Below are 20,926 nucleotides of genomic sequence, written 5' to 3'. Positions count from 1 at the left end.
GCTATTAATACGGTGATGCTTGTATGTCACTGTGGCTATTTTATAGGTCATCTTGTCCAGATGGAACAAATGTTTGCTAAGCTCAATACTATGTGGATTATCCCATCCATAAATGCTCCCATATGACAGTTATGGCCAGATTTAATGTATGGGGGTTCAAATAATGTAATTTAGAATTATTGGATGAATTCAGCATATTGGATGACTTTAGAACTGGATGAATGTATACATGGATGACACAACATGCTACTGCAAGCATTCAATTCAGTCCCAAGTCTGTTTCTTACACACACAAGACCCTCCTGTGCAATTATTTGTGTGAGGCTAACCAAAACACTGCACATACACATGGATGAATTATCATTTCACCTTGAAATGTAACGGGGAATCTTTGTAACTGGAAGAGGGTTTATTCCAGCAACTGCTACTGAAGTGTCTTGCTGAATTTGCTGGAGTTAGACTACCATGTCCATGAGTGCCTTTGTGTAGCCTAGCTCTGAACAGCTTCAGAGCCTGGAGGAAAATGAAAATCAGTGCAGGTCATTACAATCTCCCTCCAATGTGAGGTGAAAAATAGGGAAGAACTCAATTTGTTGTTATGCATGGCTTGGTAACATCTGCATCCGGCAACTGCACTGAGTTACATCTGAAGCTGTTGTTGAAGATGACTTAGAATCTTCAGTGGCTACAAAATACAGCACTTAGGGTATTTACTGGAATCAGTCACGTATGTTGGCAGTGTTAAAATATTTTTACCACTTCTGATATATTTCTAGGTAGACTTCAAAAGTATTAATTTGGACTATGACCTAACTGTATAGTTTGAGGCCTAGGCAGCTAAAGAACTTTCCTTCCTCCATATGAATCTTTCTGATAGTTGAAATGATCTCCAAAAATCCTTCTCCAGTTATCCCTGTATTTGGACATTAGACAAGTGATGACCAGCTATGGAAGTTCTTCCTCGGAGAGCTTTGCCTGAATCCAATTTGATCAGTATTAGGCACTGGGTTTAAAAAGTCTTTTACTTGTTTGAACTTTGAATTCATGTTGATATTGAAGTTTTATTATGTTATGTTGTTGTTTTCTGTTTTGTCTGAATATACCAGATTTATTTTTCTTATTAACAGTGCATCATTTTGTATTGCATGATTGTCATAATCGTGTGTTTTATATTTAATCTCAAAACTACATTGGGAATTTTATTATAATTCAAAGGCAGGGTAAAAATGCCTGAAATGAACAGTTTTACTTGGAAGTAAAATTAGCTAACCCAAAGTTAAATGCAATTTAACTGTAATGTGTGTGAACATTTGGGGTCTAGCAATAATACAGCCAGACATCATCTGGCCAATAATCTCAAACTGGCCAGGTATCTCATACAATCTTGGCTTACCTTATAATTTAAAGACTACACCTAACACCTATTTGTACTCATACCAATATTTAACAATAACAGCCAAAATAGTGTCACAGGTGATTAGTAAAGAAAAGTCTTAGTCTTGTCCTTGTTCATGAATAATAATATTGTTGAGTGCTATATTCCGATACATTCCATACTTTAGTACTAAGACAGCAACTGGTTGCCTTTCCCCTTATTTTACTTAAAAAAAAAAAAGCACCTTCTGGATGCAATCAGTATAGAACTCTGTCAAGAGTGTTCTGCTCCTTTACTAGCAGTCTTCTGCATGGAAAAAAGAAACAGAGAGAGAACAAGGGGCAGCAGCAGAAGAAAAGCGGGGAACTGGGGTAGGCGATAGTCCCGATAAGTAGATTTGGTCCTCTACGGGGAAAAGGTTGCCACTCCTGCTAGGGAGCGGTGTTTGATCAACAGGCACCCTTCTCAGGGCTAAAATATCCCAGGATGCATCAGTGCAGTATTCGGAGACCAGTTCCTGTCTGTAGCTGTCCGGCTAACCTCTTCAGCCCGTCTGGCTGCTGTTTGTTGAAACTGATGATAATTTTCTTCACTGGATTTATTTTAGGTATGGAAAGATGCTGCCACTCAAATATTTTTCTCTCTGTCTGCTGCATGGGGCGGCCTGATTACTCTGTCTTCCTATAATAAATTTCATAACAACCTTTACAGGTAAGTCGTATCAGTTCAGCAAAACCAGTGGCTGCAATAACTGAGTAGCAAGGTTGATTTCAGAAATACTTAGAACTAGGGATGTGAGGCTCTTCAGCTTTATTTGTGTTTTATGGCTTGTCAGGCTTCATTTGCCCTGTAGTCCACTCAATGATTAATGTGGATCTTTCTCCCTCCCCCAGGAAAAGTAAGCAAAAAAACCACTCAGAATTTATAGAACTTTCTCAGGTGCATAACAGGTTGCATACCCTGTGTAGAGCAGTGTAAAGGCATAAGCAGAATGCACAAAAAGATACCCCAAAGAGGCAGAAGAAAGATCAGAGGTGTGTAAAATGTGTGTGTTTTTAAATAGCATAAACATTACCATATTTTTATCTAATCAAAGTTAGGCACAGTTCTGGAAAGTTTAAAAAACTCTGCAAATCTGTATGACTCTGAAAAGCTGATCATCTGTGGATTAATAGAAATTAGATGCCATTTGGAGCTTTTGTGGATTTCTCTAATATCTTCCTGGATCTTATTTACATAGTTACCAAATGGAATGGTGGAGATGTTTATTTAAAAAATAATAATTAAGGTTACCACTGTTCCCAAACCATTGGTCCCTGACAGTCAGACCATCTAAGGTACTAAGTTGGAGAATTGGTCCTGTTTCATCTGGGAGTGACAAACCCAATCAGTAAGAGAATGAGAGCCATTCTCTGCATTCAAGCCATTGCATGGTACTGTCAATTCAAATGGTGGAGAGATTACATGCTGCTCTCTGGGGGATAGAGAAAACTTCCTGTACATTAACACTGAAACATGACATTAGTGTGTTTTATCTTACAAGGCAGCTCCTAGTGTAAGTTATATTTGTGGAGACACATGCTCCAAGGGCCAAGGAAAGTACTGGAAGTAAGAAATCTGTCGGGAAAATGTGTTCTTGCTAGTTTTCCACAGGCAGGAAGTTTTTGAGGTTGCAGAGCATTCAGTATTATTTTCCAGGAAAGCCCATCCCACATAATATTTCTGAATGGTTTGCACCTGACAATTCTTTTGCTTGGCTACACTGTGGCTGATTCTATGACTACTGTGGTATCATTTGTTGTCATTAAACAGGCTAAGCTTAAAACACAGTTTCTGAAAAGCATAAAAACTACCTATCATCTGTGATTTAGGGCTGAAACCCACTGCATTCATGTGTCCTACTTCCTGTTGAATGCTTGCCCTAATTAAAAACAGGCCAGGTTGAAAAGCAATCTAGGGAATTGTCAAGAACCAGGGAGAGCAACAGCACTAGCCTAATCTCTGCTGAAGAAAGTGTTGAGATTTAGAAATAGGTCAGAATCCAACTGTGCTGAGCATTCTTTATCAGCAAGAGTAACCTGCAGTTTCCACTGTTACTATTGCTATGTTGCTAGCAAGGTGATTATTCCTGCAATTGCATTAATGCCAAGTCCAGATTAAGAAAAGTTCTCTGTCCTAAAGATGGAAGATTAGATTAAAATTGATACCTTCCTGTGGAACTAGGAAGGAACTGACAACCTGGCCTCTTTCTTTCTCCTTGGCCTCTTTCTTTCTCCTTGCTTCCACTATAAATATATGCTTATTCTATATTTATTTTCATTTATATTGTACATTTCTGCTTTACCTGTTGAAGAAGGTTAAGGAAAGCAAGTTAAATCAACCAACTCAACAGTAAGAAATAATATGTGTGTAAAAGATTTTAGAAGGCACGACACAGTGCAAAACATAGCAGATGTTTGTCTTGTAGCTGTTGTTGATCAGATGTCACTGTTCCATTTTAAATGTGGATTGTCTCTTTGGCAGCGGGGATTGCCATTATAAAAGCATTAAGTAATTTCTCAGTTTTTGTGGTGCTTTACCCTTCTTTTGAGGTATATTTAGGCTACAGTGAAAGCCAAACTACACACTCTGCCAAGTGCATAGCTGAGGCTTGTTTTGCTCCATATCTATTTTAAATCCCAGGTAGGGCCCCCTTCCTATAGAAGAAGCAATTTCTCTGGTGGTTGACTGACACCACAACCAGAAAATATTCATTACAGCCAAAGACTTCTGTCTTTGGCGGTAATTCCCTATTACTATGATATTAATTCAGTATGGCAAGCTCATACTCCGTTCCAACAGATTACAGAAAATAGATGAACATAGGTGTCTGGGAACAAAAGCTCTGGATGGACAGCCTTTAAACTCATATTTATCATACTTTCCTTTTTCATGGGCTTTCCAGTGGTCTCACATCCAGGCCACCTACATTCAGCAAATACAGGTGATTCTTAAGGGAATCATAGCCTTTGATCCTATGCTGTTTTTACAATCAGAATGCAGAGTGAATACACAGTGCATGCATGCTCAAAGTGATATGACGGGTCCCTTTTGTGTGCTCCTTTAGCTTAGAGGCCAGCCTGTACCATCTGATGTTCTGCATTCCTCCTTAACAGTTGCTCCAGTTCTGTCATCTTTTGCAGCAAATTTTAAAGATAAGAGCGGTTTTCAGTTTGGAAAAGCTTATCACTTCATTTCCTCACTCGCTTCCTGTCCCCAAAGCCTTCACTTTTAAAGATACATTTATTTGGGGATGTTCTTTTTTATTAAGGGATTCTGGCTTTCTATCCCTTCACTGAACCACCACAATTAGTCTGGTCTTTACCTTTATGACAGCCCAGATTTGTGGAGTGCCTGTTTCCTTACCATTTGATAACATGATTTCCCTTTTGAGGCTTTTTTCTGGCGCAGAACTGTACATTATACTTTCTGTTCTGTTCCTATCGCAAGTTTTTATTTTATTACCGACTTTAAAAATTATATCCTGCCATATCCCTCCAAAGATGCCTCAGGTATGGCAGCATATGAAAAACAAATGGATGGCCATCAGTAGAATTCCTTCTGAATTCATCATCTTGAAGCAAAACAGAAAAACACAGTCGTAGCAAAGATAGCATAACAGTATAAAACAATGATGAACACCTGTGTCTACAGCATTTTAAAACTCAGCCAAAGGCTTGTTGGGTTAGTGGGAAGTATGCAACTCTGCCCAAGTACCATCATGTCCCACCACTTGCCCGATAGGAATTTTAGTGTCTCAGACAGGGACTGGAAAAGAGGAAAAGCATTCATTTTTGGAATGAAGCCAGTTAATGAAGCCCTGCTGATCTGTCCTGATCCAGAAAGTGTTTTTGCTAATTTCTTTATGAGGCATGTAAAGCCTATTGCTCAAGCAGTTGGTGGCAGTGTAGTGTCCCCACTGGATACTACCCATTGTCTTCCACAGCCATTCCACCCTTCAGAACGAGAAAATATATGATGGGACAGAGGTGCCCCTTTGGTGCCTGGGGCACATCCTCCTGGGTGACTCCCCCATATGCTTGTGGAAGGCTGTGCAGGCCCTGATCTACCACTGGTGGTGTTTCCACCAAAGGTAGGGTCCAAAATGGGGCATTCCAGAGGCTAGGCATGGGTGGCTTCCTATCTCCTCTGTACAAGCCCCTTTTGTTCCTCCAAGAGGAGGCTTTATGATTGAACCTGGACCCGGTTTAAGCATTTTCCACTGAAATCAATGGAGGGAGATTCTGGGAAGCAAAGGAGGTAAGACTGCCCCTTACTGCCTTCCCTGACTGGTGTGAGCTGGCTGGCTGGTGTGGACAATGTGCCCTTTCACTATCCTGCATCCTGATCTGGATTGCTATGCCTGTGATCTCCGTAAAAACTGCAGTGGAACAATCCATACGAGCTTCCCTGGGGGCTAAGTAAGTAATGCTGTAGTTGGGAATTGTAGAAGTCTCATTAGATTTGTTTTCTAATGACTATGAACTTTTTTTTGGACTTGATCAATAGTGAGTGTCTTAGATGCTCCTTGCATGTGGATTAAGCCATCACTGAGAATTTTATTGCCAGCAAATTGCAAATCTTCAGTTTTACTGACTGAGGCTGTGGTACTTGATTGATACCACCTGCTGCACGATCTTAAGCATATTGGACTACAGCCCCCATGATCTCCAGCCAGCAAGGCTGTGTCATGTGAGCCAAAGATGGTGGGAGTTCAAGGCCAACATGTTGAGACTGGCAGTTTGTAGACAACTGCCTGCCTTAAGCTAGGTGTGCAGCTTGGTGAAGGTTCCCACTGCAGAGTTAAGTCATTGTTTTGGTGCCTCTGATCTGTACACCTGGGTATGTTGTGGTGTCCTGGTGGATACAGGTTGCAAATACGATGTGACCATACCTTTTACTCCATAAACTCCAGGTCCAGGGCAGGTTGACTGCAAAATAAAAGTCAGGAAACATCCTGGTCAAGGAACTAGGAAAGGCTTAGTATGGGCAGCACAGTTGTCATAGCAGCAGTCCTTCGCTCAGGGGACTTTGAAGAAGGAAAGGGTACTTTGATCACTCCTATTTCTAAACGCCACTGTCAAGCCTATCCTGAAGAAGATTTGAGTGAAAAGTGGAAGCTTTTAGTTGCCTGTCAGGCAAATAGCCCAGGTATGAAAGGACCATTTTCAGCTGAAAGGAAATGCTGAAACACATTACTTAGGCCCTGAGCCCATCCTGATTTTCTTTTGACCTTAATTCTGTTCTTATGTTTCCTTTAGGAACACTAGAGGTAGAACCCATTACTGCCCTTGTGCTAGCAGAATCTACTGCCAGCGCAATGGGAACTGGTGGTCCTGAAACAGTCCAAAAAGAGTGCAACACTCATTTCGGAAGGGCACAGAGCAACAGAACCCTTGAAAGGGGCTTTGCCAACGTAGTCAGTGCTGGAAGCTGCTGTTCTTTCTCATCCCTGCCGTTCAGTTCCCTCCCTGTCCCTCAGGACTTTGAGAACAGAAGTAACCACTGCAAGGAAAAATGTGCAGTTTTGTGGGGAAAGCATGGGTGTTGGAAGAGTTATGCACCCTTTTTCTGCCAAGCTGCTGTGTACTATATTTGGCTTCCCTCCATCCAGCTATATACAAAGTACAATAAATAAGATCATTTGGTCAAAGAATCTAGTTTGCTTCTTGCATCATGTCAGGTGTGGCATCACAGAACTGATGCTTTGCAGTCCTATGTGAGCTGCTATTTTTCTTCTTCCTGCCCTAGAAAGTACCAATATCTAGAATTCTCTAATAATTCTAATGCAAAGGATATCCAAGGGTTTCGGGGAAAAAACAGACCACTAAGCTAAATTACACACAGCACAGACAGAAACCCTATTGCTGTATGTTGGCAGAGACGGAAAAGAAACAAGGTGTTCTTTAGAAAAAGGTGGGGTATCTTCTGCTTTTTTGATTCCAGGGCTATCAAAAACTTTTCTGTGCCATGGTCTAGGCCCAATGTATATATCACTGCTCAAGTATGGGGACAGCTTCCCTTAAAATGGCCCCATTCTGCTCAGGTCAAATCTGAATTAACATTACACTTGGAAGTAAGCAACTGGCATATGTCCTTCACCAATGGAATGATACTGACTCACTGCCTAGGGTGATGCATGAATTGTGTTGATCAATCAGAGGTAGCTGTAAAAAGCACTCTGAAAAGTAAGCTTCATTCCTGTTTGAACCTGAACTGGAATGTGAACAGGGCTAATATTATCTCAGCACTGCTAAACTGGTTTAATATTATTTTGCACATGCTACCCTTCAGCATATTGCAGTACAGCTTGTCCAATAAGCTTGTGCTGAAGCACATTCAGCAGCTTAAAATTCTGTGGGAATTGTACTTTCTTAATGAGCATTTTTCTGTCAGAAGTTGCTCCAGAGCCCCACAAAAAGTTTCTTTTAGAACAGGGTTAGAGCGCAGCAATCTGCTTCTATAGTTAACATTATCAAAGCTCAGCAGCAAGGAAAATGATAATAGGTTGTGTTATCTCGCTTTAGGGGAGCCTCCCTTAGAGACTTTGAAGGTATTGCAGAGTGCACTTCATACATATTTCCAAATTGCATTTCCTCATCTCATAAACAAATGGCATCGCAACTGCAAACTGTTTGATATTATTTTGGAAAAAGTCTATCCATTGATATAGTTGAATGCCAACTTTACTGATAGATATTTGTGTGCGCATGTGCACATGAAAAGTTCTTATTCTCAAATTCCCTGTAGTAACAGTGGAATGTTGCACAATTTACCTGCTTGTGCAGGTAGAAAAGTAAATAACTGTCTTAAGAGGTATCCAAAAGGGATATGTTCTGAGAGAGTTAACAGATAACCTGCTCTTTATACAGGATTTCTCTGATATAGTTGCTTGACTTACGTAGTAGCCTGGAAAAAGTGTCCAAAGCCTTCAATGCCTATAACAGCTTTCAGTTGCTACAGGCATCCATGTAAATAGTCTTCCAGCCCTCTCAGTCTCAACACTGATGATGATGCTCAATGACTGGAAGCAACTTCCTAGTTCCTTATTTATGTGTATCCAGTGATCTAGGCTCCCTACATTAAAAAGCAACACAGTACATGTTGTTACAGCACACTGTCCTGTCTACATATCAACCACACATTTAGGAATTTATGACTAAATGCTAAAATATAGTTTTGGTCAAGTAGGATAATGTAGACATTGTGTGTTCAAATACAGAAGTTTTGCCTGATGTTTCTCATCCTAAGACATACGTGCAAATCCATTACTTGGTTAGGTTTCTCAAGGAAGTATCTGGCAACAGGCATTCTGGAATCTAATAGTATCACAGATTTTCCACAGATTTAGGATGCAGCGCAGCCCTAATAATTGTGTCCGTGGTGATCAAAAACCCCCAAACTCAGGCACATCTAAGCATCCTATGCTGGGTGGGCAGATAGGATCTTTGCCTCCTTGTCCGTCTACTCTGCCCGTTTCACTGGACAGAGTTTCCACGCCATCAAGTGAAGGCACTTTGGAAGAGGCTTATGATAAGCTGTATTCTGGCCTCCTCCCTTGCACGCCCACTGAACACCACCTTTTCTCCCTCTTCAAGTTTCTCTCACTCTGAGATTCCTACCTTCTTTCCAAACTAGTCACAATCTTCCATTCTTCTAAGGTCAAAGTACTGTTTCTAACTTCAATGATTTTACAAGTAATTCTGTGGTCCTTAGGATATTCTTTTAAAGACTGATTGTTATGCTGGAAGCAACTTTCATATTGTTGGTGCTAACCATAAGATACATTGAGTAAGATCCAGCTGCAGTTAGAATAATTTCATTAAAGTAAATGGGAATTAAGTTTGCCCTGGCTTAAGGTCATGGATTTCAGCAGTTCTGGCTTAGTCCGACTTAGTTATTTTGTGATGCCCTTCAGAAGTACCAAAAACACTTCATTTAATTATAATAGTAGAGTCAGATACGTAAGCTATCATTAGTCTAATATTTCGGTATTGCACAGGAGTTGTTAGAATCTGTATGATTTCTTCTATGGTATCTCATAAGCACTGGTTTTTAACCAATAATAACATTTGATTGATATGCCTGATATTCATTGGTAGATCTACTTTACCTACATTGTTTTTATTTTATTTGGTCTACTTTGCATATGAAAACAAGGTGGCAAATGTCTTGTCTTCTCCTTTCAGGGACACCTTGATAGTAACTTGCACCAACAGTGCCACAAGTATATTTGCAGGCTTTGTCATCTTTTCAGTTATTGGCTTCATGGCAAATGAGCTCAAAGTAGACATTGAAGATGTTGCAGACCAAGGTATGATAGCTTGTTTTTCGTACAAACCTGGTTTATGAATTGCACAATGTTTGGATAATAACATATTTGCTTTGATCTCCATTGCAAACTGATCTGCAAACACACTGGGATGTATTTAGTAGCCATTTCGAATTGGCTACTAAAATAGTACCACTTCTTGGCATTGAGAGAGACACTAGAACCACAACCCTGAATTAGATATAAAGATGTAATTAGATCAGGATGCCCATGAGCATCTGAACTCAGACAATTGTGGGTATCTTATGTAGGGGAGGAGAATTGTGGGGTTGATTTTCACCTCCCTGTTCTTTCTGTTCTTCAAATAAGTCTGATGGCTGCATTTAGCCATGTAGTTGTGATGCTTTAGACAGGGGCAGATGGAGGCTAGAATGCTGCATGGATACTTTGGATCCTGGTAGCCCTGGTTTCTTCCCCAGGCCTCCTGGAGCAGCGTGTTTATGCCTCTCTGAGATCACTTTCATGAGAAACAGCTTGTTCTGTTCTGGCTACTGGTGGGGAGAGCAATCTGAAGGTGTTTATGATTTGAAGCACCCTAAGACCCTCCAGACACTCTCCAAGGGTCATTGGCTCACTCTGTATTTCTCCCTGTATTCCATTTAGCATGCTTCTGAGTAAATGAGCAGGGATCTGCTTTATTTATTTATTATAAATGATTGAATTCATAATCTACATTAACCAATAGTTCAGGTCATTGTATGATTTCAAATCCTTGTCTAGCTTGCATATGTAGGCCTGTTTCGAGTTGGGTTGGTTAATTATGTGTTATTTCATTCCTGCTTTTGTAAACCTAGTAATGCTTAACATTCTCCTGGTTTTGAAGATTGGGATACATAATCTTGGTAATACCCATACATTGGAAAGCCATATCCTCAGTGAGCCATGTCTCATGAGCCTTCTTAAAGTAGCTGCAGCTATGTTGCTTTGGCTATAAGCCATCCTGCTTGTCTTTTATTTCCTTTTGAAGATGCATTGCTAAAAACAGCTTGTCAGGAGTCTGGATATGTATGAATAAATTTCTATACAATTTGAATCATATTTATTCAGTTTGATACCCCTTGTTACCATTTCCTTTATTTCTGCTGTCTCCACCACTGTCAAAATCTACATTGTAAGCTTCTTAAGTTAAGGGCCTCTCTCTCTTTTGTTTCTATTGCTCTGTAAAGCATTGTGTACATTGATAGCATTGCCTAAATACTTAGTAGTTGTTTTAGTGGTATAGAAAGGCTTGAAATTATAAACAACTTCTCTTGAATACAGGAAGAGGAACAACTTGACTGGAACGGTTGCATTTCTCACTTGTGCCACTTATGTTGCATTGTATTGAGAACATGTTTTATTGACTGGATTTGCATGGCACACTGAACACTGGGCAGAGGTGGCTTAGCAAGTCCTGTGAATCACCACTGTTTCTCTTGAGACGGCCTATAAACAACCCATGGCTTGTTCAAAGCTCTGAGCCCAGATGACACGTTAAGCCATGTTCAACCCCCAAATTAGAAGAGCACCTTGGCTAAGCGGCTTGCTACACTGATCAAGGGGTGTAGCTGGTTACAGTTGACCAGATGCCTGAAAGGCACTTGGCACAGCTCTAACTGGTTTCCTCCATGGTCCTGCCAATGTCGGAGGGGGAATGGGATTTCTTGTGAGCATCGGCAGGACAGCAGGAAGGAACAAGCTGCCCTGCTTGCTTTCCTTGAGAGGAAGCCAAGCAGAGCACCCCAGCAATCCTCATCTTCTTTCCCCCTTTCCACACTGGCTGGTGGTCCTTATTGACTGAGCCAGGAAAACAGGAGGACTTGAGTCATCTGGCAGTGGCCTTCCAAGTCCAGTGCCACACCGTTCACTCCTTCCTGTTGCCTGCCTCACACTCCTCCATGGAAGGAGGAGGTTCTTAGCAGGGGAAGCACCTCTTGGCTACTCCAGTTAACACCATCCACTCACTGTTCCAGTGCATGTCCCCTGGGTTACTGGTTGGAGGGCTGAGGGGGGAAGAAAGGGGTGGTGCCTGAGGACCACTGCTGGAGCCACCCTTGGTTTAAAGTACCATCTGAGCTTGCCACAGGTTGTCTGTAAAAAGAGATGGTGAACATGCCAAGGGGAATGTAAAAGGCCATGATATTAAAGAGTGTTTAATCTCTGGGGTCTCTGGGAACTATGCTGCATGCTGGGAACTATGTGTTCCCTCACCATCCCTAAAATCCTCTGCAGCTTTCTCATGACCACAAAGTGGTATTAGTTTTCTGCTACCTTACTGTTTTAACTTCCTGGATCTGAGAATGGTTCTGAAAGATGACAAGCAACAGGATCATCCTTAACTCAAAACTTGGATGACAAAGTTCTTGTTCAATCCAGATTAGAACATCTGCTAACTGTAAACACTTTTGCTCTCTCCTTGTTTCATGCATCTGCTGCAGTCACCAAAACAGCATGCGACTTCAGCCATAGCAGCCTCATCTTCTGAGAACTTAACGTCTGGCTATGGCAGCAGTAATTTTCTCTTGGCTCTGTCATAGCCCAGAGATCCAGAAGCAGAATCTGAAGTTTCAGCAGGAAACATGTATATTTCATGGAAAGAGTTCACATTTGTCCACTTACTTCAATTCTCAGAAATTGTAGTAAGTGGATGGGGTATTGTCTAAACCAGAAGATCTTAATTAGTACCAAATGTGCTGCTTATCTAAACACATTATTGCTATTACTATTATTATTAATTTCATTCTGTACTGCCCTATGGTTGTCTGTACAAAGCCATGCAGATTCTCATGACAGAGACATTTGTTAAGCCAGGGCTTTTGGTCATAAAGTATCTGTGGATAAAAAGTCCATGCACAACCACACAAGAATTTGGAAGGTCTGGATAACACCAGTTAGCACATCTATTGACAAGCATCAAACCATGAACCTACAAGACTTCTTTTACAACTGTACTTTTATACTGGAAATTAACTGTGTTCTTGTCTAAGACAGGTTCCAGGCCTAAAAAATTTATGTTCCATTTGGTTTAAAACAGGAGGAGTTGTTTAGATAATATGGCAAAGAAGAAGATGGGACCAAGTAGCATGGGAGCAGAAAGAAAGAGAACAGCAGGGTTGGGATGAGCATTAGTGGTGGAGAGAGCAGACTGAAATGGGAATGGGTTCAATGGATAGTTTATTTATTTGGTTATTGTATTTCTACACTGTCTAATAGCCAAAACTCTCTGGGCATTTCACAATAATTAAAATCATGAAATACAACATAACACACACTATAAATAGTTCAGAACTGCAGTGTAAAATGGAAACCTAGCAACATTGCCAAGTTTTAAAATACAGTGTCAGATTCAAAACAACAGAATTGAAAGACTAAAATGCCTGGTAAAACAGGAGGTCTTTCCTTGGTGCCTGGAAAGTACAGGGTGCCTGTGCTCTGGTCTCTAGCAAGGAAGAAAGAGGGAAGGAGGAGTCTGTCCAAAGCACTTTCTGTGCTTACTTTACCCAGGAGTATTTGTGTTGCTTCCTCTTCTAGAAATGTGTACAGAGAGATCCGCTATGCTTCCAAGGTAACCTCTCTAGGTGAGTTTGTCTTGTTAAAAAGGGCTTAATGAGCAAACAAGAAGAGCCAGCCTGAAGAAAATTGGGGCTTTGAATGCAGTGACTGGCTTTCCATGAATATTAGTTCAAGAACAGAGCCAGTTTACACATACAGAAGGGGAATGGCAAGGTAAAGGAACTCCCACAGTTGCCCATGGCTTGTCTGAGGGGCTACATAGCTCACCATGGGTTAACATGTCACCTGCACCTGGCTGATACGCTAAGCTATGTTGTTGTTGTTAGTCGCAAAGTTGTGTCCAACCCATCGGGACCCCATGGACAACATTCCTCCAGGACTTCCTGTCGTCCACCATCTCCCGGAGTCCACTGAAGCTCCTGCCGACTGCTTCAGTGACTCCATCTAGCCACTTCATTCTCTGCCGTCTCCTTCTTCTTTTGTATGCTCAAGCCAAAATAGAAATGTCCCTTACCGGAGTGGCAAACGCAAGCAAACAAGCAGGGGCTGGTCTGGCCAAGGGTGGATGACAAGGGCTCCAGGCTCCTGCCAATGTTGGAGAGAGAACAGGATTGCTTGGGGGAAGCCATTGGAAAGCAGGACCTTGAGGGAAGCTGATGGAAGTCTGAGGAAGGCTATTGAGTTCCAGAGTATGCTGCTTCCTCAAGACCCCTTTGGGACCTGGGAATGAAGCATACAGCAGAAGAACCAACTGATTGCTTGGAGACAAAGCCAACAGCTGGATTCACCCACTGTTTCCACCACCATTGTTTTTGAGAAATGGATTGCAATTTTGTCCAGTTACTGAACAAAAAGTGCCATTATATTGAATGGCCTCATATCAAGAAATGGACAGTTCAGATGGAATGGGTAATTTCACATGAAGGCTACAACAATCAATGCCTACTTATGCACCTCTGTAATGACTTACCTATTTTTTAAAATTGACCGTAGTGCAGGCCTCAAGAACTTTGACTACTAGCAGGGTATAAAAACTCCAAATTAAAATGCTTTTTAAAAGTTATAGATTAAGCAGCATGAAACTGCAGGGCAGCATGGCAAAATAACTTGCAGTTTCAAAACAGAAGCATGCTATAATGTGTCAAGGGACAAGAGCTGCTGAGCACAAACTAAATCAGTTGGACACCATGAAAGAAAGGACTACAGAAGTATGTTCCTGAAGTTTAGAAGTGAAATAAAAGAGCCGTGGGTATTCTTTTGTCTAAAGCATCATGTTTCTCCTGAGGATTCCCACAAGAGAGACGGGGGTTGCAGAGCAGGGAGACTTTAGTACTTTGCAAAGTGTGTATTTTGGGAAGTACTGCAGTGAAAATGAAACATACAATTGTACTAAAACTCCCCAAAGGAAATCTACTTTTGTCTCCAAAAGTGCCAGTTGTCATAATATGGTGGCATTTGAACTGTTGCTTAAATATTGAATTAATTCTACAAAAAGAGAGAGAAAAAAGAAAAAAAAATGTGTGCTTTTACTCTGATTGTTGTTGAAGTCAGGCAGTTGCCTTCATGTATGTCCAGCTCTTGGTGGCCGAAGCTTTCACCTTTCCATGCGATTAATTTAGAGGATTCCAATCAAGGGAGATTTGCAGTTTCATGTTATGCAATTAAATTTTCCCAGAGGGTATGGTGAATTCTAGAAACTCATTAGTTTGATTCCTTAATTTAATTTCCAAATGCAGGCAGCTAGTGCAAACAGTCTTCTTATCTATAGTAGTCAAGAAGAAATCTTTAATCAAGAGATGAAAGAGCATGTTCATGAATATATAACATCCCCTAGGCCTTCTTGCCCAGAAATACTGCCAGCTAATAGCAGGTTTTAAAGTGAACTGCTTGCATTGCATCCCACCAATAAAAATATCTTCAACCAGCAATACTTTTAATATCTGTCAAGGATTTACTAAGCATGCATTGAAATTAACCGTTTTGCTGCAGCGATGGACTAGCACCACTGCATTATACTGTATTCTACAAAATAGAGGGGGGCAATATCTCAGGGCTAAAAGCACTGCTACAGAAGTGGACTTCTGTTGGAACAATAGGAGTAACCCGCCCCCCACCTGTCTGTCCAGCCCACAAATCTGCTTTTGAGGATCCTCTGACTCTGGAAGATGTGTAGGGGGCTCCGTGCCAGGTGGGTAGTTTGATGCTCTAGCAGGGTCAGTTTCCTGGTAGAAGGACACAACTGGATGCAAGTGTATCAATGGTAAATGAATGAGAAAGGACAGTAGAGAAAGCTCGTAAATCAAAAAGGAGTGGAATCCTCTATAATACAGTTTTGAAGCAGTAAAATTAAATACTGGTTCTAATCCTCCAAAGGATATGAAGGTTTGTACCTGCAAACACAAATTATTTTTTCTAGTCTCTTCTATCCATGGTCATAGTATATCTATATTTAATGTATAGCAAATTCTTGTCCTGCTAATAATAGCCTCTATTTGATTTGTGCCTTGCTTTTCTACAAGGAAAAAAAGTATGCAAGGTGGTTTATAATCAGAGATAAAGCTTGATTTAAAGGCACAGTCCTGTTGTTCCCACAGCAGATGCTCATAAACTTCTGAACTTGGAGGTTTGCGAGCTTCCAAGGCAAGGTGCAAAATGTGGGGTGGAGATAGCTCCTGTACCTTTCAACTCTCTAAATAGCCATTTTCAGGACCAAGAGTGGGAGGGAGGAGGAGGCTGGGGTGCTCACTGAAATCGCCATAACTCTGCAGCCTACTTTGCTCCCTGTTTGGCAGCAGTAAGTTGCAACACTGTGTGTGGGGTCACTGGCATGGTGTTCAGTCTCACACCTCCAAGATTGCAGGATCCTGGAGCTGGGACTCCAAAGAATCCTATGACCTTCCAGAGGATGTCTGAAGTACACTGGATTGTCCCCTAAAAATAAGGAAAAGAAACAGACTAAAATACAATTAAAAACACAACAGCAACCACTGGTTTCCACTAGGATTCTCTGGAGCCATTTTGCTTGAAAATGTAGTAGTGCAGCATTGAACTCCATGGTCATGTAATCTACTGGGAAGTAGGAACTGAGGTCTAAATCCTTAAATTAATTCCATATTGATGACTATACGACTAAATACAGTAGAAACAGCACTGATCTGAATTCTAGCACAACATGGACTTTATGAACCCTCCTTTCTTGTTCCTTGTTGATGTCCTTCATAATCATTTGTATCTCTTTGAATAAACATAAGATCTGTCTCTTGTGTTCTCATATCTAGGTCCTGGAATTGCCTTTGTGGTATATCCTGAAGCCTTGACTAGGCTTCCTCTTTCACCATTCTGGGCTATAATCTTCTTCTTGATGCTTCTAACACTTGGCTTGGATACCATGGTAAACTTGGCTTTTTCACCAACCTTCCTGTTGTTTACTAAAGGACCAGAGAGTGCATATTGGATTAAAAAATATTGCATTAAAAATGCAATCCAGCTGATTGAAGCTGCACTGAATCTTGCATGCACCTGTGGTTTTCAGGCAAAATAAATGCAGCTAGATCTTGATTAGTGCAGATAATGAATTGCATGAAGTGGTTGTATTATTCAAATTTGCACCATTTGAAGTTACTGTTATATGTAAAGTATGATCATTAGTTCAAGCTCAATGGAAATAGGCAATGAAAACTCTTAAACATATGTTTTACGTGCTTATTAATGAAATAAACCAGAAGCTCATGCAAATTAATTTTCCCTGCATGTTTTATAAATATTCCATACTGTGGATTCAAACATTCTGACATCTTGTCCTATTTTAGAGTAGCTATGAGCTCTTGTCATTCAATGGCATCAAATTAATGTAATAATGACCCTTTTCTTATTTGCGTTCGTAATGTTTTTATCCAAAGGAATCTTCCTTTGTTCCATTTTGTTAAGTGCATGTCTTAAATTGATTAAAGCAAATCATGAAATCTAACATACATTACAGCAGGCAGCAAAACAAGTGCATACAAAGATAAAGGAGTGTGGACTTGAGGTACCAGTGTCTAAAACCCTAATGGTAACCTCAACCATGCATGTGCGAGCCTCATATAACTAACTTGTGTTTAATGTAAATACAACCTGGTATTGTACAATTTGCACTAAATCAAATATTGCATTGTTTGATCTCACATTAATCATGACCTAGCCGTATACAAACAATGCATTTATGAAGCAAGCCTTATTGAGTTCAGTGGGATCTACTCCCAGGGAAATGTGCATGGGATTCCAGCCAACATTGATGTTTTGGTTAGCAAAAGTTGTATCGGGAGCCATATAGAATGCAATTACAAAATTCAAATCAATTTTCTAGCTGGGCAGGGGTGGGTGGCATGGAAAATGAGGCAGCTGGAAATTAATCAGTTAGGCCCATAGGGAGAGCAATCTATCTGCTATGCTCAGACTTGGCCCAAAGTCAAAGCTGAAGTTCTCAGTCCAACAAACAATATGAGTAGTATGAAAAGGCAGTTAGATCAAACGTGGCTGGGTCAGGAAAGCAGCATGGAAGGCCTTTATGGGCGTGATGTGGACTCTTGTGCTAGCAAGAAGTTGGAGCCTCCAAGCACTGGCATCAAGAAAAATTGACTTTGCAGAAGTGGGGCAGTGGTGGAGATGGGTCCAGGCTCATGCTTAGGGAGAATGTCCGCTGTGGCATACTTGGTAAGGCTGGAAGTAAGACATTTTTCAACAGGCATTGGAGCTTTGTTAGGCTTTTTCTGTAATAATTGGAGTAATTGCATTACAAGCTATTTCCACTTTTCAGTGGCAGGCATCTTGTGTCAGATGACCCAGGTTTCTTGTGAAGAGTATAGTAAGCTGCCATATGCTGTATCAGCCCACTGGTCCATCTAGGACAGAGCTCTTTACACTGACTGAGAAGGCGTTTCCAGAGTGTCAATGAGCTTTCCTAGCTCTACCTGGGGATTGTAATTTAATCCTTTGACATGCAAAGCAGGTGCTCTGCCATTGAAATACCCCTGCCCCTTTTCTTTTGGAGAAAGTAGGTAGAATCAGTGTTGCTCCTTCACCAGATTTTGATATTCCCACACCTTTCACCAGATCCCCACAATTGTACGGCTAAAGCTGTTCCAATGGAGCTCTTGAACTGACCGAGGACACATCCCTCTTGTTCTCTTTCCCAGTAGCAAATGGCATGAAGTATGTGAGTAGCTTTTTAAAAAAGAAGTAAGGAGTCTCTACATGAGGCCTTTATTGTGCATTCATGGCACTCTTCTCAGTGGTAGCTTGTGGGTGCTTTACGTGATGTCATCCTCCTCCAGTGCTTTCCAAGTATTTTCACTCTTTTTTTTTTACACTGAAGAAAGTGTACAGTTATCTGGGAATGGTGACATGAACTGGAATGGGAAACTTGTGCATTGCCATCATTTCACGAGAGCAAAGCTCCACCTTGTGGTTATATAATGGGAAATGTAGTAAGGCAGAGAACGCGAGAGTCCGGGTGGGGTGGGGGGACATATAAGGGAGCCACTTTTAACCATGCAAAGAATCTCAAAGTGGAACCCTAACTAAAGTGGCAGGTTAATGTGTTATGTAGAGAAGACCTTACCTAGATTGTTCAGTGAGCCGGAATACTAAAGCTTATATTGTCTGAAAGTTGTTTTGGTAGCAAGATTGGATATATGGTTTTTCAACCAATATCTGTTTTTCTACATTGATTGCTGTTGTTTTAATTGCTGTTTTCTTCGATATTCCTCAGTTTGCCACGATTGAGACGATAGTGACGTCAGTTTCAGATGAGTTCCCAAAGTACTTGCGTACTCACAAGCCCCTGTTCACTCTCGTATGCTGTGCTGCCTTTTTCATCATGGGCTTTCCTATGATCACTCAGGTAAAAGCCTTCCCATAATATGTATACATTATCTTCCAATAGGAAAAAGTCTGACTGTACAGTTGTAAGAACTTCATGAAAACATTACCTTTAAAATTAAAGGTGCATTTTGAGTACATTTTCAGAGTAATTGTAACCATTGGATCTGCTGGCTAGTTGTGGTTGCAGTGGGATGGAGCTTTGCTCCACTCCTGAAGGTCATGAGTGTAAAACTACTGCCAAATTTAGGCCTTGAAACAGCATGCTGGAGGGATGAGGCAGGGAGAAAGAGCTTTAAATACTGGGTCCAACTCCTCTCCATTCTTCTACGAGGCCCAAAAATCAGACTGCTCAGCTTGCACCACTTGGAAGCTGCTGTAGCTTATCTCAGCTGCCCGTATGTTTCACATTGAAATGGATATTCTGAATAACAAACATTCAACAGCCTGAAAAGTCTAGTAAAGCCACAGCATGGCTGGGGAGGTGCTTGTCCGGCTTTGGGAATTATGGATGATTTGCCCCATAGTAGCCCCACTCCACCGCATGTAAGATTTCTCCTATTGGTGAGAGAGTTGGCAAGAAATGGGATAGTCTTGAAAAATGCTATATGTTCATGAAAATTCAAGAATATTTCCAGGTGGGATCAAGGTCACTGTGCTGACAAAGCAACAATACTCTGAATCTTTTTTTCTCTGAAACTCTTAATCACCTAAACTACCTTCTAGTTGGGGTATTTCTGTTACTAATTATTTGTTTTAATTTTAGGGTGGGATGTACATGTTGCAGCTCGTGGACACCTATGCAGCATCTTACTCTCTTGTTATAATAGCCATCTTTGAACTTGTCGGCATTTCATACATTTATGGTAAGAAACTATGTGTTATTTTGTAGATCACACGAATGATAGCTATATGTGAAAATCGAATGCATGAAACACAGTAACTAGTCCTGTTTTTAGAAACAAAGGGCATAATCATCAACATTTTGGCATATAAAATAAAGAATAGTTATCAAACATTTTTCTGGAATTCTAAGAAGTATTTGTATTGCTGCAGCTGGGATCAGTACAGTGCGTCAATCATGGTAGGTAGCATTTTGTTATAATTAACGTGAATGTTTCGATAACCATGGTAGAACAGGGAAGTTTAGCCCTGCAGGCCAAATCGTGGTGCCAGCCCAGGCCTTGAAGTTTCATGAGATGGCCATACTCACTTACCTGGACCGTGTCACCTCCCCCCGTCCGCATATCATTTGGTGGTTTTCCAATTTTTGTGCAATTTCCCCCCTTCTCCCCCAAGTCTTCATTCTAAATGGTTGAAAAACCTTTCCCGAGACCTAATTGCGAGCAATAAAAGCTTTGAACTAAAATATGCTGATAGTTTTGGTCTTTCTGGTATGTTTGGTCATGCCTCTTTTTGCTGTTGGTCCCATAAGCAACACTGGAAAATGGCTCGCAGGAACTCAGAAAGCACTGGAATCCAGCTCTCAGGCTGCAAGAGTTTCAGTGCTGCTTTCATAGGACATGCAAAGGTAATAGTTAACATATTGGCTAGCATGAATTGTAAATTTCACAAATATGTATGTAGGCTTACAGTAACCAGGGTTTAGGTTTCATGAATGGCTGACGAATGATGGTGTACTCATGACCTATAATTTTTACAAGCTGGATTTTTAAACAGTCTGAAGCTATAAACTATGCAACAAAGTTGTAAACAGCGCAGTAGGTATCCAGGCCTAGACATCTGCAAAAGGAAAGCTACTTTCCATATGCGTAAATCTTTTGATCTGGGAAAGTGATCCTGCTAATTAAGTTGGGGGAAGCAACTTT

The 20,926-nt window shown here is 40.9% G+C and overlaps 1 protein-coding gene across 1 annotated transcript in view; it reads left to right on the top strand.

Moving 5' to 3' along the window:
* The window catches only part of SLC6A5 (solute carrier family 6 member 5), a 73,090-nt gene that overhangs the window by 25,672 nt on the left and 26,492 nt on the right, over positions 1 to 20,926 (top strand). The window contains exons 9-13 of the mRNA XM_044425746.1: positions 1,983 to 2,086; positions 9,604 to 9,728; positions 16,517 to 16,629; positions 18,988 to 19,119; positions 19,864 to 19,963. Of these exons, the coding sequence (XP_044281681.1) occupies positions 1,983 to 2,086; positions 9,604 to 9,728; positions 16,517 to 16,629; positions 18,988 to 19,119; positions 19,864 to 19,963 (574 nt within the window). The remainder of the gene's footprint in view (positions 1 to 1,982; positions 2,087 to 9,603; positions 9,729 to 16,516; positions 16,630 to 18,987; positions 19,120 to 19,863; positions 19,964 to 20,926) is intronic.

The sequence above is a fragment of the Varanus komodoensis genome, unplaced genomic scaffold, assembly GCF_004798865.1.
Source record: "Varanus komodoensis strain SLA01 unplaced genomic scaffold, ASM479886v1 scaffold16, whole genome shotgun sequence".
Classification (NCBI taxonomy): domain Eukaryota; kingdom Metazoa; phylum Chordata; class Lepidosauria; order Squamata; family Varanidae; genus Varanus; species Varanus komodoensis.
The sequence above is the reverse complement of the archived record's forward strand: the minus strand, read 5'-3'. Positions and strand labels throughout refer to the sequence as shown.